At 51.3% G+C, this 14,981-nt stretch overlaps 1 protein-coding gene across 2 annotated transcripts; it reads right to left on the bottom strand.

Moving 5' to 3' along the window:
- Nucleotides 1–1,291: 1,291 nt before the first annotated feature.
- btbd9 (BTB (POZ) domain containing 9) lies at nucleotides 1,292–14,821 on the bottom strand. 2 transcript variants are annotated; one of them, XM_069199184.1, is made up of 11 exons: nucleotides 14,705–14,821; nucleotides 13,315–13,527; nucleotides 12,143–12,506; nucleotides 10,678–10,942; nucleotides 9,367–9,586; nucleotides 8,594–8,713; nucleotides 6,501–6,610; nucleotides 4,321–4,510; nucleotides 3,783–3,890; nucleotides 2,738–2,816; nucleotides 1,292–1,864 (listed from the first exon to the last, which is right to left on the bottom strand). In XM_069199184.1, exons 1-11 carry the CDS (start codon nucleotides 14,809–14,811, stop codon nucleotides 1,664–1,666), a joined length of 1,977 nt encoding a protein of 658 aa, XP_069055285.1. In that variant the 5' UTR covers nucleotides 14,812–14,821; the 3' UTR covers nucleotides 1,292–1,663. The 2 variants fall into 2 exon arrangements, with proteins under 2 accessions (XP_069055285.1, XP_069055286.1); XM_069199185.1 differs by having other exon boundaries at nucleotides 14,677–14,762.
- Nucleotides 14,822–14,981: the final 160 nt, after the last annotated feature.

The following is a 14,981-nucleotide window of genomic DNA, read 5'->3' as shown; positions in this document are numbered from 1 at the left end:
ATCTGTCCAATTCAGCCAATAAATAGCAACTGTGCATAAAACTTTGCAGAAATATGTTCAGTTTAAGTTTGTTCGCTGCAGAGGTTAACTTCTTTTCACTTACTAGACATGTCATTTGGCCAGGGGTGCCCACACGTCTGCGTACACCTGTACAGGAGTGTGAGAGTGCACGTGAGTGCTTGAATATGAGTGTGAGCGAATGCAATGTGAACAAGTAAAGGTCTCGAAGGTGAGGAAGACATGTTTGGCTCTTCCTCTTCCTCCCCCGTGTGGGGGGGCGCAGGGAGCTGTGAGCTGAGGTCTGAGAGGTACAGCTGGCGACCTTAAATTTGCTGGTGTGAGAGTTTCACAATCGTTTGCATTACTACTGTTGCTTACTGGGTGTCGTCTCACAGTGTGAGAGGATCTCTTATCGAGTTGATCAGGCATTTCTAAATCCCATATTCCCTAGGATGTTACTTCCGTACAGAAGATCCTCTAGTTCCCATTTCCATAACCCCGTATATAACAGATGTCAGTTAAATGTATTGGTCTATAATGACCAGTAGTTCTCCAGTCCCTGGTACGAGCCCTGTCTTGAGTAACTGTACTGTAACAGAAGTGAGAGTTACTGGTCTATAATGACCAGTAGTTCTCCAGTCCCTGGTACGAGCCCTGTCTTGAGTAACTGTACTGTAACAGAAGTGAGAGCTATTGGTCTATAATGACCAGTAGTCCTCCAGTCCCTGGTATGAGCCCTGTCTTGAGTAACTGTACTGTAACAGAAGTGAGAGTTACTGGTCTATAATGACCAGTAGTTCTCCAGTCCCTGGTACGAGCCCTGTCTTGAGGGACAGCTGAAAGAGCTGTCTCATTGTCTTCTAAATCACATGTCTCATGTCCTGGACTACAGCTGGTAAGACACCACCAGCCCTGGGATTTATTAATCTTGAGTCCTTCAGTACCTGAAACTCTTCTCCCTCTACTGTCCTGATGCTGTTTAATACAGAACTGTGTCCCCCTGCTGCCTGAGGCCTGGTGATGATTCTTTCTCAGTGAGGATCTGAGTGAAACACTGGTTTAGCAATCAGCCATTTCCCTCTTGTTGTCTACAAGTTTCCCATCACTGCCTCAAACACATCTGACCTCATCCTTGATGGTTGTTTTGCAGTTATAGTGAAAGAAATTCTATTTTGTTTTAGCCTGATTGCAATATTAATGTCCATCTCTCTCCTCCTTTCTAATATTTTTATCTTTTTATCTTTAACTGGGCCATGTTGTTTCTTTAAACCATTTTCTAAAGCACTCTTCCTTCACAAGAGAGAAACACGCGTCTGCATGTGTTTTATTGCACGCGTTGTGCAGCAAGGACTGGATTAAGTACCAGCAGGCCTGAGTTCACATTCTTTCTATAACACAGGAATCAGTGTGTTAGCCTGGAGCATATATACATTCAGACAAGCACGGTTACTGTACAGCTCAGCCACACGCAGTGAGTCACTGGATTGAGACACGGCCTGATTTTACACAGAACCGGGAAAGCAGTTTGGGAATCCAGGAGCACGCGGCGGTGCTTTCTGGAGTCCGTGAGTCCCAGGCTGAGGCCAGGACGAACAACACTGTGGCCAGACGTGTGCTGCAGAAGCGGCCTTCATGTTTTCCAGAGTCCGTGTGTCCACGACGCTCAGTGCTGGGATTGCGTCCAGGAGCCTGGGGAGGAGGGAGGAGCCAGTAGGAGATTCTGAGCCCGCGAGGGCCTGGGGGGGCGGGACTGCTGCGGTTCTTGGGAGCTGGAGCCCGACTCAGGTGAGCTCTGCCCAGGACTGCCTTCCTTCACCTCCACGTCGAGCTGGGCTGGACACTCAAAGTGCACACAGTGGAACACCTGGACACGGAGACAGCAGGGGCAGGAGAGAGGCAAAGACACAAGAATGAACACAGCAATCCCCCCACGAACGCCTGCCTACAGTTATTTGCAAGTGTGATCCAACCCATTGCCCTGTATGGCAGTGAAGTGTGGGGTCTACTCACAGTCTAGGATTACAAATGGGACAAACAGGCCATTGAAGTCCTGTACACAGAGTTCTGCAAAAATATCCTCCATGTACAGAGAAAAACACCTAACAATGCATGCAGGGTCCAATTAGGCTGATACCCATTACTAATCAGCATATAGAAGAGAGCAATCAACTATTGGCTACACCTAAAAAAGTGGCGACGAGAACTCCTCCCGCTACAAGGCCCTGCCGCGTCAAGAGCTGAGCCCAGAGAAGAGCCCCCTCAGCCAGCTGGTCCTGAGGCTCACTGACACCACCCAGCCTCAGGACAGCACTGCTAGAGCAACACGAATCAAAATCAACCACATCACCACCTCACCCACTGGGACACACACACAAGCACATAACAAAGTGCTTAGAAACTGGCTGCCGAGAGAGGACAGGCTGTGTTTCCACTGTCAGCAGGGAGAAACAGAGATAGAGTTGTGCTTTCTGCTATACACTGTGAGAAATATTCTGGGGATTAGACATTCTTCCCTAAAATAATCTCAGAATTCCCACAAGTGCCAGAATCAGAACAGTTTTCAGTTCTGCTGGGGGAGAGCACTCAACAGAGCTGCAGCTCAGTATGTGATCTGCTGTCTCCCGAATAACGATACTGCGTTACTGTCCTAAATTGTTCATGGGTCATGCCAATAAAGCTTGGGGAATGTGAAACAGTACTGAGAGTACTTCCCTCCTGAACCCCTCCATCCTCTCACCTCGTTGGCAGTGTTGTGAGTCCCCACAATGCGAACGAAGGAGGCTGGGTGTTTATCAAAGGTCAGCGTCTGCCAGGACCTGCAGGACACAAGGCCAGTCAGAGAGACAGGGGGAACACAGGTTTAGAGAGTAGAGATAACAGCCCCACAGAGGCAGAGAAAGAGATAGGATCAGAGAGAGAAGAGGATAGCCCCAGGTGTAGAGATACAGACTAGAATGCTATAGAATCCTAAACAGACAATACACACTAGCCAAATATTTGACCAACATAAGTAACAGCAAAAAAAAACAGACCCTGAGGACGTACAGGCTCAGTGACCACAGCCTGGCCATAGAAACTGGGCGACACAGGCAGACCTGGCTGCCCAGAGAGGACAGGCTGTGCTCCCACTGCCAGCGGGGAGAAACAGAGACAGAGGTGCACTTCCTACTGCACTGTGACAGATACTCTGGGATTAGAGAAACATTCTTCCCTAAATTCAGAAATCTAATCCCAGAGTTCCCTCACCTGCCAGAATCACAACGGGTCCCAATCCTACTGGGAGAGGAAGGAGGGAACTCAGTGGAACTGGCAGCCCAGTATGTGATCTCCTGTCACAGCCTGAGGAACAGTGACCTTGTCTCTCAATAGTGTTCCATATGTTTCTAAGTATTTTATGATTGTGTCTTTATTGTTAATGTCTCTAAATTTTTATTTTATGTTAACTGTATTTGTTTTGCTTTGACAACACTGGTTTTACTCAGTGGTCATGCCAATAAAGCATCTTGAATTGAACTGAATAGAGACAGGATCAGAGAGAAGATAACAGTCCCAGAGGGGCAGAGAGACAGAGACAGGATCAAAGTGAGGAACGAACAGCCCCACAGAGGCAGAGAGAGAGACAGGATCAGAGAGAGAAGATAACAACCCAGAGGGGTAGAGAGAGAGAGACAGGATCAGAGAGAGGAGAGAACAGCCCTAGGGGTAGAGAGACAGAGACAGGATCAGGGAGAGAAGAGCCCCAGAGGTAGAGAGAAATAGGTTTAAAGAGAGGACTGTCTGACCTGCAGGCCACTTTTGTCCGATCCACCACTTTTGTCCACAGCTGCTGGTTGGTGGAGACCTCAATGTAGTAGCTATAGCTGCGGTCGTCACAGTCCCACAGTAACAACCTGAACCAGGGTTAAAGGTCAAACTGAGTAACCACGAAAACAGGTATCCATCCTTTACAGGCTGAGCACGATCACTGTATTACTGCTGGCACTGGGACCATCACAGAGAGAGAGCGCAGCAAGATCACTGCATCACTGCGCTGGGACTGTCACAGAGAGAGAGCACAGTCTGAACACTACATCACTGCACTGAGACTGAGGGAAAGAGCACAAACACACTAACACAATCAGACACGCCCCAGCCCTCAGCTCTTTCCCTCCTCTCCCTCTTTCCTGTGGCAGAGCTTTATTGAACCGGTCTGCAGGTGCAGGTCTGCAGACCCCTGCTGTGCCGCCAGTCTTGACTGCGCACCTCACACCTCCCAGGACTTGCAAAAACAGCAGTAGCTGTTGAATTCAAGCGTCCAAGCACACGCGCGCCCTGCCTGACCTCATGGAGCTGATCATGTAGGGCTGGGCCAGCTGGATCACGATGGCGCCGGAGCCCAGCTGGTGGCAGGTGTACCCCGAGTCCCAGTCGTAGTTCCGGGTGTCGCCGTTCAGCAGAGCGTTCCGGCTGCGGCTCACACCCTCGATCACACTGGCGCAGGCGGCGATGGTCGCCACATTCTCACTGGGCACTGCGGGGGCAGAGGGGCACAGGCAGAGGGGCTTTCAGCTGAGGTCACGGTGGGGGTAAAGACAGAGGGGCAGTTATCTGAGGACACAGTGGGGAGTAAAGACAGAGGGGCAGTTATCTGAGGACACAGTGGGGGTAAAGACAGAGGGGCAGTTATCTGAGGTCACAGTGGGAAATAAAGACAGAGGGGCAGTTATCTGAGGTCACAGTGGGGGGTAAAGACAGAGGGGCAGTTATCTGAGGTCACAGTGGGGGGTAAAGACAGAGGGGCAGTTATCTGAGGTCACAGTGGGAAATAAAGACAGAGGGGCAGTTATCTGAGGTCACAGTGGGGGTAAAGACAGAGGGGCAGTTATCTGAGGACACAGTGGGGAGTAAAGACAGAGGGGCAGTTATCTGAGGACACTTGGGGTAAAGACAGAGGGGCAGGTATCTGAGGACACAGTGGGGGTAAAGACAGAGGGGCAGTTATCTGAGGACACAGTGGGGGTAAAGACAGAGGGGCAGTTATCTGAGGACACAGTGGGGGTAAAGACAGAGGGGCAGTTATCTGAGGACACAGTGGGGGTAAAGACAGAGGGGCAGTTATCTGAGGACACAGTGGGGGTAAAGACAGAGGGGCAGTTATCTGAGGACACAGTGGGGGGTAAAGACAGAGGGGCAGTTATCTGAGGACACAGTGGGGGTAAAGACAGAGGGGCAGTTATCTGAGGTCACAGTGGGGGTAAAGACAGAGGGGCAGTTATCTGAGGTCACAGTGGGGGTAAAGACAGAGGGGCAGTTATCTGAGGTCACAGTGGGGGTAAAGACAGAGGGGCAGTTATCTGAGGTCACAGTGGGGGTAAAGACAGAGGGGCTGTTATCTGAGGACACAGTGGGGGTAAAGACAGAGGGGCAGTTATCTGAGGTCACAGTGGGGGTAAAGACAGAGGGGCAGTTATCTGAGGACACAGTGGGGGTAAAGACAGAGGGGCAGTTATCTGAGGTCACAGTGGGGGTAAAGACAGAGGGGCAGTTATCTGAGGACACAGTGGGGGGTAAAGACAGAGGGGCAGTTATCTGAGGACACAGTGGGGGTAAAGACACAGGGGCTGTTAGCTGAGGACACAGTGGGGGTAAAGACAGAGGGGCTGACAGAGAGGTCACAGCTGAGGGGGGTATCAACTGTGGGACAGAGGGGTAGGGGACACAGACACACATATCTGAAGTTATTCTGCCATCTGGGAGGACTAATAAACTTCAGAGCAATTGAATAAGAACCTCAGACACACCACTAATGAGGGGACGCTAGAGGATGCAGCTTGATCCAGACTCTCACAACTCTTTGTGTTAAGAAATACCACCTGTTCTCAGTTTTAAATGCACTTTTATGCAGTTTCCACTTGTGTCCTCTGGTTGGTGTTTCAATGTTCGGTCAGAAGAAATCTGCTGGGCTGACTTTATTAGTGTCTGCTGTTTAGGCTAAAGAGACTCCTTCAAATGTCAGTGTAGGACGGTCCCTTAATACTTGTATCAGTCTCCTCACAGTCTTCTCTGTTCAAGACTAAAGAAACTCAGTTCCTTATGCCTGTCAGTGTAGGACAGTCTCTTAGTACTTGTATCAGTCTCCTCACAGTCTTCTCTGTTCAAGACTAAAGAGACTCAGTTCCTACAGCCTATCAGTATAAAACAGACTTAAGAAATTCAGTTTTTTAGCCCACTCAATGTAAGAAACCACAATACTTAAAAGATACTGCAGCTCTGGAAGCAGTCCAAAAAAGAGCTACCAGATATATTACTGGGCTCAAGTGAATGTCTTCCACTGACAGACAAAAGGAACTGAACCTTTTTAATCTTGTAACCATCTAGGAGACCTAGGTCTTGCTTGTGCATTGGATAATTTTAACCTACCACCTTTATATTTAACTACTTCGCTGTATAAACTGAAACGCCTCAGTCTCTCTCAGGGCAGTAATCCCCAGGAAAAAAACTGAATGCCTATCTCCTCTTACCTAGCAGCCCCTGATCCAGGGTGAAGCTCTGCTGGGTGAACATGCACTCAAAGGCCACCAGGTGGAACACCTTGTTCACTGTGTTGTGTGTCCCAACGATGCGCACATACCTGCAACCACACAACCACAACAGTCAGCACAGACACACTCTGACAACCTAACAGTGTGTTCTGGTTCTACTTCACAAATTAATTTAAACTATGGCCTTATTTAACACTGTGTCTGGTGACAGAGAGTGATCACTCAAGGTACACAAAAACAACACCCCAGGCAGCAGTCAGCCCACCCAGCAGTGATGCAGCCCACTCACGATACACACAGAAACACCCCGGGCAGTAGGTCATCTCACCCAGCAAACACACAAAGCCCATTCACGACACACACAGAAACACCCCGGGCAGTAGGTCATCTCACCCAGCAAACACACAAAGCCCATTCACGACACACACAGAAACACCCCGGGCAGTAGGTCATCTCACCCAGCAAACACACATAGCTCACTCACGATACACAAAGAAACACCCCGGTCAGTAGGTTAGCTCACTCCGCAGAAACACAGCGCTCACCTCAGGCAGCAGATCAGTCCACCCATACCACAACCCACTCAATATACACACAGAAGTACAAGATCAGCCCATCTAACAGACACATAACCCATTCAAGATCCACACAGAAACACCCTAGACCCCAGATGATCCCACTCAGCAGAGACACAAACCACACTCAACACACAGAAAACTGGGGGCAACAGGTCATCCCACCCAGCAGAGGTACATCCCACTCAGGATACACCCAAAAACACCCCAGGCAGCAGGTCATCTGATCAGCAGACACACGGCCCACTCAGGATACACACAGAAACACTTCAGCCAGCAGATCAGTCTGCCCTGGTCAATTGTAGGCAGCAGGTCTTCCCACCCAGCAGACACACACAGCCCACTCGACACTCACAGAAACACCCAGGTTGGCCTGGTCTTGGTCAGGCCCAGGGCCTCTCCAACACCACAGTGAGAAGAGAAAGAAAAAGCTGCAAAGGCATTAGATGTGGCCTCAGAAGCTGAAAAGACAGAATAACTGCATCTCTTAGCCAGGTCGCGCAATGTCTCCATCACCCTCATGTCGCTGCCGTCTCTCTCTCTGCTGCTCGGAGCACGACGGCTCAGTACAGTACCAGTGGACAGGAGAGGAAGAGAGAGACAGGCCCGATACGGAGAGGTACTCCTGACAGAGCCCTGAAGGCCGAGCAGCAGCCCCTGCAGTGTCTGGAGAGCGGAACTGGAGCTGGCGGGCTCTGTGCCGTCTGCTCTGCTGGTTTCCGATGGAAACCAGGTGGGGTTCCTTGAACCCCCCCCCGTCCCTCACCGAAACGCACAAAAATATCATAACGAAAACTGCAAAGAGCCCTGTGAAGCCCTAACCAACCAGCAGTGTGGAAATCTCATTTCCGCCACCAATCGCTGCGGACTAGTCTCTCAGCAGAGCCGCTCAGTAAACGTCAGGCACTCAGAACAGCAGAGGAAGTGTGAACAGTGAGCTCTGCGTGTGGAACAGGAGGGCTCGAGCGCAGGAATCTTCAGACTCGCCTTTCTGCGAGAGCCTTTCTGCTTAAAGACATAAGTTTCATGAACTAATAACCATAGCTTACATATACTAATGATCTGTTTCACTTTCACTTGTATCTTTCCTTCTGTGTTTCTCGTTATGCACATATTCCTGCTCTACTCTGCTTTACCTAGTTTTGTTTTTTTCTCTGTAATTCCCTTTGGATCTTGTCTTCTTGAGTTATATGCTGTTTCCATGCATTCAGCTGTGTGCTGTGCTCTGTGCGTGTCAGATTGTGTTGTCTGTTTCCAGGTACACTGTCTCTCCTGTGTTCTAGACAGACTGGTGGAGCCTCAGTTGCTGTTCCTGCGATGCAGAGCGCACCTGTGCCCAGCACCTCAGGGCCCTGCTGACAGGCTTGACTGTGGGACTGGTTGACATGAACTGGGGTCCGTCAATCCACTGGTGCCTCAGGCGAGAGAGGAGAAGCTCTGGGTGCTGGGCTCAGCCTGTGGAAGGTGGCCCGGCTCTGCCAGGTGAGAGACACTTACCTGCAGACTCTGGCAGGGAAATAAAGGCTCTGCCAGGAGCGACACAGATACTTCGAATGGTCGACCACGCGCACCCAGTCCAGCTCGTCCATCGACACCTCGATATAGTAGGAATATGACCTGGAGAGAGCCGGGGGTGAGCGAGAGAAAACAGCAATGCACATCAAGCTATTTAACAGATGGAGTAAATGTACACTGTTTACGTTCAACTGCCACTCAAGCAATTAAAATATATTGTACATCAAGCACTTGTCTTACCAATCTATTTAATAATTTATAAGTCCTTAATTAATCTGAACTGCATATTTAAATCTGTGAACGTCTTACTATAGGAACCTTTGGCAACACCTCCCTCTAGTGGTGACAATGAGGCGGTGCAGTTTGCTGAACGAGAGGGTCATAGCAGACCTGCAAAGGGTCTGGCTCTTCACCCAGGGGTAAAGACAACCAAACCTTACGAGTCAGTCTGGGACACTATTCCCCTGCAGCACGGCCAACAGGATGGGAAGAAACACCCACTTTTTTAATTGCTGAGGACTGATGGACTTTAAAATGCAATAAGAGCACTGAGACACAGGACCTGTCTCTGCTGTTACCCAGAGGAAATACAACCTGCCGAAATCTGTCTGCAGTACAGTATGTGTCCTGAGTTGTGCGGGGACACAGAACAATGAGACACACAGCCTGCCTCTGCTGCTGTACTGAACAAAAACCCTGTTGAGTGTGTGGCGAGGGCGCGGGGGACTGTCTGTCCTCAGGGATCTGCTGCTCACCGGCTGTCACGGTCCCACAGCAGGATGCGGATGTGGTTGATGATGGAGGGCTGGCCCAGCTTGACCTCGATATCGGATCGGCAGTCATCCTCGATGGGGTGGCGAGAGAAGCCATGGTCCAGATCGTAGTTCTGTGTGTCGCCATCCAGCAGCGCCGACTTCATCTCCCCCTTCACTACCTGAGCACCATGTTTCATCGTTGCAATATTTTCCTCTGGGACTGTGGATGAAGCAAAAAGACAGAGCACCATGCCTCATCAATGTACTTTCTACAGGAGAACAGAGACAGACAAACCAGTGCTGCACAACACAGTATACAGCACAGTACTTTACAGTAATACTAAGGCTGTGATCCAGGTATGTACAGTAATGTTAAGGCTGTGCAGGTGCAGTGGTCCAGGTGTACAGTAATGTTAAGGGCTGTGCAGGTGCAGTGGTCCAGGTGTACAGTAATGTTAAGGCTGTGCAGGTGCAGTGGTCCAGGTGTACAGTAATGTTAAGGCTGTGCAGGTGCAGTGGTCCAGGTGTACAGTAATGTTAAGGGCTGTGCAGGTGCAGTGGTCCAGGTGTACAGTAATGTTAAGGCTGCGCAGGTGCAGTGGTCCAGGTGTACAGTAATGTTAAGGCTGCGCAGGTGCAGTGGTCCAGGTGTACAGTAATGTTAAGGCTGCGCAGGTGCAGTGGTCCAGGTGTACAGTAATGTTAAGGGCTGCGCAGGTGCAGTGGTCCAGGTGTACAGTAATGTTAAGGGCTGCGCAGGTGCAGTGATCCAGGTATGTACAGTAATGTTAACGCTGTGCAGGTACAGTGGTCCAGGTGTACAGTAATGTTAAGGCTGCGCAGGTGCAGTGGTCCAGGTGTACAGTAATGTTAAGGGCTGCGCAGGTGCTGTGATCCAGGTATGTACAGTAATGTTAACGCTGCGCAGGTACAGTGGTCCAGGTGTACAGTAATGTTAAGGCTGCGCAGGTGCAGTGGTCCAGGTGTACAGTAATGTTAAGGCTGCGCAGGTGCAGTGGTCCAGGTGTACAGTAATGTTAAGGCTGCGCAGGTGCAGTGATCCAGGTGTACAGTAATGTTAAGGCTGCGCAGGTGCAGTGGTCCAGGTGTACAGTAATGTTAAGGCTGCGCAGGTGCAGTGGTCCAGGTGTACAGTAATGTTAAGGGCTGCGCAGGTGCAGTGGTCCAGGTGTACAGTAATGTTAAGGCTGCGCAGGTGCAGTGGTCCAGGTGTACAGTAATGTTAAGGGCTGTGCAGGTGCAGTGGTCCAGGTGTGGGTGGGGTGATGTGCAGGAGTGCTCCAGACTCACTCAGCATGCCGCGGTAGCTGAGGTCCATGTCACGGCTCTCAGAGCGGGTCTTGATGGCGTCCAGCAGGGCGTCGGGGGACAGCAGGCCAGAGGGACGCACCACATTCAGCAGCTCCGTCAGGCTCATGAGGGGCAGGCGCACCGCCCCCATCACCTCCGCCGCGTTCTCCTCTCTGTTCTGCTGACACCAGCGGCACAGCGCCTGGAATATCTCCCTCTCTGGAGCCGCGAAGGAGTCTCTGCGGACCACGGTGAGCAGGGCCGACTGCAGAGAAAGAGAGAGAGGGGTTACTGCACCATTGGGAAACTTCACTGTGTGAAGCTTCTGAGGGAGTCGGATTCGACTGGCACGGTCCAGTACAGGCAGCAGCTCAGGAGAAGACGCAGCCGGGGCACCTCAGCGGGGCAGAGGTGACGGAAGGGTCTCAGAGAAGAGGCAGGAGGCTATCAGGGTGACGTGCAAATCATTTTGGCTCCAGCCAACAGGTTGGAAAACTTTCCAGAAGCCGTCAGACGGGAGGCACCAAGTTTAGAGTTCAAGGTCACGTCAAGCTGTTCTGGGTCCCATCTTTTAGTATCAATGTCACCAATATAACTTATTGGTCTATAATGGGACCGGTCAACACTTGTGGATGGGCTCTACAACAGCTGCTCTCCAGTCCATGGTACGAGCCCTGTCTTGAGGGAGTGTACTGGAACAGAAGTCAGAGTGACTGGTCTACAATGACTGTATTGTCCAGTAGCTTTCCAGTCCCTGGTACGAGCCCTGTCTTGAGGGACAGCTGGAAGAGCTGTCTCATTGTCTTCTAAATCACATCTCTCATGTCCTGGACTACAGCTGGTAAGACACCACCAGCCCTGGGATTTATTAATCTTGAGTCCTTCAGTACCTGAAACTCTTCTCCCTCTACTGTCCTGATGCTGTTCAAAACAGAACTGTGTCCCCCTGCTGCCTGAAACCTGGTGATGATTCTTCCTCAGTGAGGATCTGAGTGAAACACTGGTTTGGCAATCAGCCATTTCCCTCTTATCGTCTAGATGTTTCCCTTTAAAGTCGTAAACATATTTTACTTCATCCTTGATGGTTGTTCTGCTGCTGACTTCCTCCTAAGTGAAGGCCCGAGTGAAATACTTCATTGATGAAGTGTTGCTATAACAGCAATTCTGCACAGTACGGGAGGAACCACAGGTTCACATATCGGGTGTCTGTGCCTGGCTGTGGGATTATGACTGAACACCACAAGGTTAGCATCTCCCCTAAAAGGTCACCCCTCCTGAAGTTCTTACACGCTCACGTAGAGCATACCCAAGCGACCCTGTGACGTTCCACAGAGCTGCACTGGGGCACAAGTGATCCCCTTTGGGGAAAAAGAAACAGAGAACAGTGTTTACTCTTAAGGCGTAGCCACTCCTCACACCCAAACTGACAACCAAAGTGTGCCCCCCTCCCTGTGTGACCTCTCACCTTGGAGAGGGACAGGAAACCATCGCTGGCAAGCACTTCCGGGGCGTGGCGGTCAATGTAGGAGCAGCAGGCGGCACTGAGTGCCTGCAGGCAGTACAGGTTGGCCACATCAAATACCAGGCACACGTTGTGGGTGCTCAGCACTGTGCGCAGGAACTCCGAGGTGGAGTCCTCTAGTGGCTGGAGGCCGTAGCGGTGCGCCAGTCCCAGGAAGTCCAGCAGCACTTCCTCGCGGGCCGAGCTCAGGCTGGCCCGGCCCGTGTACAGGTACTGCAGGAGCATGGAGAAGGACTCGGCCCGCGTCTCCTCCAGACACACCTCTGCCTGAGGCTGGGACTCCTTCATCCCTCCATACAGCAGGGCCCTGCAAGAAGAGGCAGGGAGAGGAGTGCACATCAGAGAGGCTGCATGCCAGAGGAGACCATTCACCCCTCAGGCTACGTGACTGAGCCTCCATCAGCACAACTACCTGTACAGGAAACAACACCTGCCCACACAGACCTCTTGATCCCGAAACAAGGCAGGAAACTGGACCAGGTAGCCTGTTACTCTGCCAGTGTACCTGAAGTAGTGTCAGTGTGTCAGTCACTCAGTGCGTCGCTCTGTTAGTGTACCTGATGTAGTGTGTCAGTGTTACTGTGGGGTCAGGGTCAGCGTTAATGTGAGGTCAGTGTGGGGTCAGTGTTCATGTGGTGTCAGGGTCACTGTGAGGTCAGTTCTCATGTGGTATCAGGGTCAGTGTGAGGTCAGTGTACATGTGGCATCAGGGTCAGTGGTGGGTCAGTGTACATGTGGCATCAGGGTCAGTGGTGGGTCAGTGTTCATGTGGCATCAGGGTCAGTGGTGGGTCAGTGTTCATGTGGCGTCAGGGTCAGTGTGAGGTCATTGTTAATGTAGTTTCAGGGTCAATGTGCGTTCAGGGTCACTGTGGGGTCAATGCTAATGTGGTCAGGGTCAGTGCAGGATCAGGTTCACGGTGGGATCAGGGTCACTGTGGGGTCACTGTTAATATGGGATAAGGGTCAGTGCGAGGTCATTGTTAATGTGGTGTTGGGATCAGGGTCACTGTGGGTTCAGGGTCACTGTGGGGTCAAAGTTAATCTGGGTTTAGGGTCACTGTGGGGTCAGGGTCAGTGTTAATGTGGGGCAGGGTCAGTGCAGGGTCAGGGTACCTGAAGTAGTGGCAGCGCGCAGCCAGAATGACTCTGTGTGCAGGGAATTTCTTCTCCTCCACGATGAAGGTGACGTCGCTGTACTCCTCTCCCGGCACCAGCGCCCCGAGCTGCTCCGACAGCAGGTGCACATGGTCGATCTCCGACACCGAGGCCAGCGGCCGCAGAGGGTGGCTGTTACTCATGGCCACAGCCAGGGGGCGCTCGGCACATCTGAAGGGAAGGGAAACATGCTCAGGGCTGGCTCAGCACACGCCCAGTCACAACAAGATCTGTTTCCCTGACAGCACAGGGGAACTGTACTCTTGAGCTCCACACCCGCACAGCCTCAGCACCTGTACTGTCAGTTAAAACAGGGGATTTCCATTAAAACCCCCAACTGATTACGGTGGAGCTCCGGGTGTCAATAATTCAATCAACATCTTCGTAACGACAGGCCTGCAGTGTCCAGCGTCCTGCTGTCACCCTCTCCTTCCTGCAGCCTGACTGGACGACTCCAGCAGCCACAGTGCTCCCACTGTGAGCAGCTTGGAGAATCACCGCAAGGCACAGGACAGCAGTGCACTTGCATTTCCATTGCAACACACACCACACAAGTCATACTCACTACTCACACAACAAGCACGCATACACACTGTACTCACATACATGCTGTACCTGCACACACACTGTACCCACAAGGATACTATACTCACACACACTATATTTACACAACAAGCACACACACATACATTGTGACAGCATACACACTGTAGCCACACAACAAGCACACATACTCTACACACACACACCATACTCACAAGCACATTGTGCCCACACACACACTGTAGCCACACAACAAGCACACAAACACAGTGTATGAACACACCATACTCACACATACACTGTTCTCACAAGCACACTGTACCCACAGCAAGCACACAAACACACTGTACGCCCACACACACTGTACCCACACAGCAAGTACACTAACACACTGTACTCACACAACAAGCACACAAACACACCACACCCACACTGTACTCACACCGCAAGTATACTAACGCACTGAACCCAGACACACACTGAACTCACACAATACCCACACAGCACGTACACTAACACACTATACCTACATACACTGTACTCATACACAACGAGCACACAAACACACTGTACTCACACAGCAAGTACACTAACACACAGCACCCACACAGCAAGTACACTAACACACTATACTCACACTGTACCTACACATACTGTACCCACACATCAAGTACACAAACACACTGTAATCACACACAACGAGCACACACACACTGTACCCACACAGCAAGTACACTAACTGTACCCACACACACTGTATCCACACACACTACTCACTGGACACACAGCATACGCGCCAACACACCCGGCACCCCCCGGAGTCGTTGTCTCCGCGGGCGTCCCGGACCGGTGTGTAGCTGCGGTGTCACAACCACTACTGTGTCGTTTCTGACAACTGCGGGTCACGGCCATGACCGTGGTGACGCACCAGCTAGAGTCCAAATCTCTCCCGGCCCGCCCTCCTCCTTTCTCTCTCTGGACACTCTCTGCTCCGCCTTCGTCCTGACGATCCCGGTTGGCTCGGTTCGGCCGGTGTCGATACCGTTCAAGCCAGTTTCCCTCGAGCCGTCTTCCAAGAAATG

Source organism: Lepisosteus oculatus, chromosome 2, assembly GCF_040954835.1.
Source record: "Lepisosteus oculatus isolate fLepOcu1 chromosome 2, fLepOcu1.hap2, whole genome shotgun sequence".
NCBI classification, from domain to species: domain Eukaryota; kingdom Metazoa; phylum Chordata; class Actinopteri; order Semionotiformes; family Lepisosteidae; genus Lepisosteus; species Lepisosteus oculatus.
This window is presented reverse-complemented; position numbering and strand designations above follow the sequence as displayed.

What these genes read in the sequence shown, in the direction of transcription:
- btbd9 (XM_069199184.1), bottom strand. Translation starts at nt 14,811, where the DNA reads ATGGCCGTGACCCGCAGTTGTCAGAAACGACACAGTAGTGGTTGTGAC. An exon ending in GTTTCCTGTCCCTCTCCAAG is followed by an intron (nt 10,943 to 12,142) that starts GTGAGAGGTCAC and finishes CTTTCTCTGCAG; the next exon opens with TCGGCCCTGCTCACCGTGGT. An exon ending in CGGACAAAAGTGGCCTGCAG is followed by an intron (nt 2,817 to 3,782) that starts GTCAGACAGTCC and finishes TGTGTCCTGCAG; the next exon opens with GTCCTGGCAGACGCTGACCT.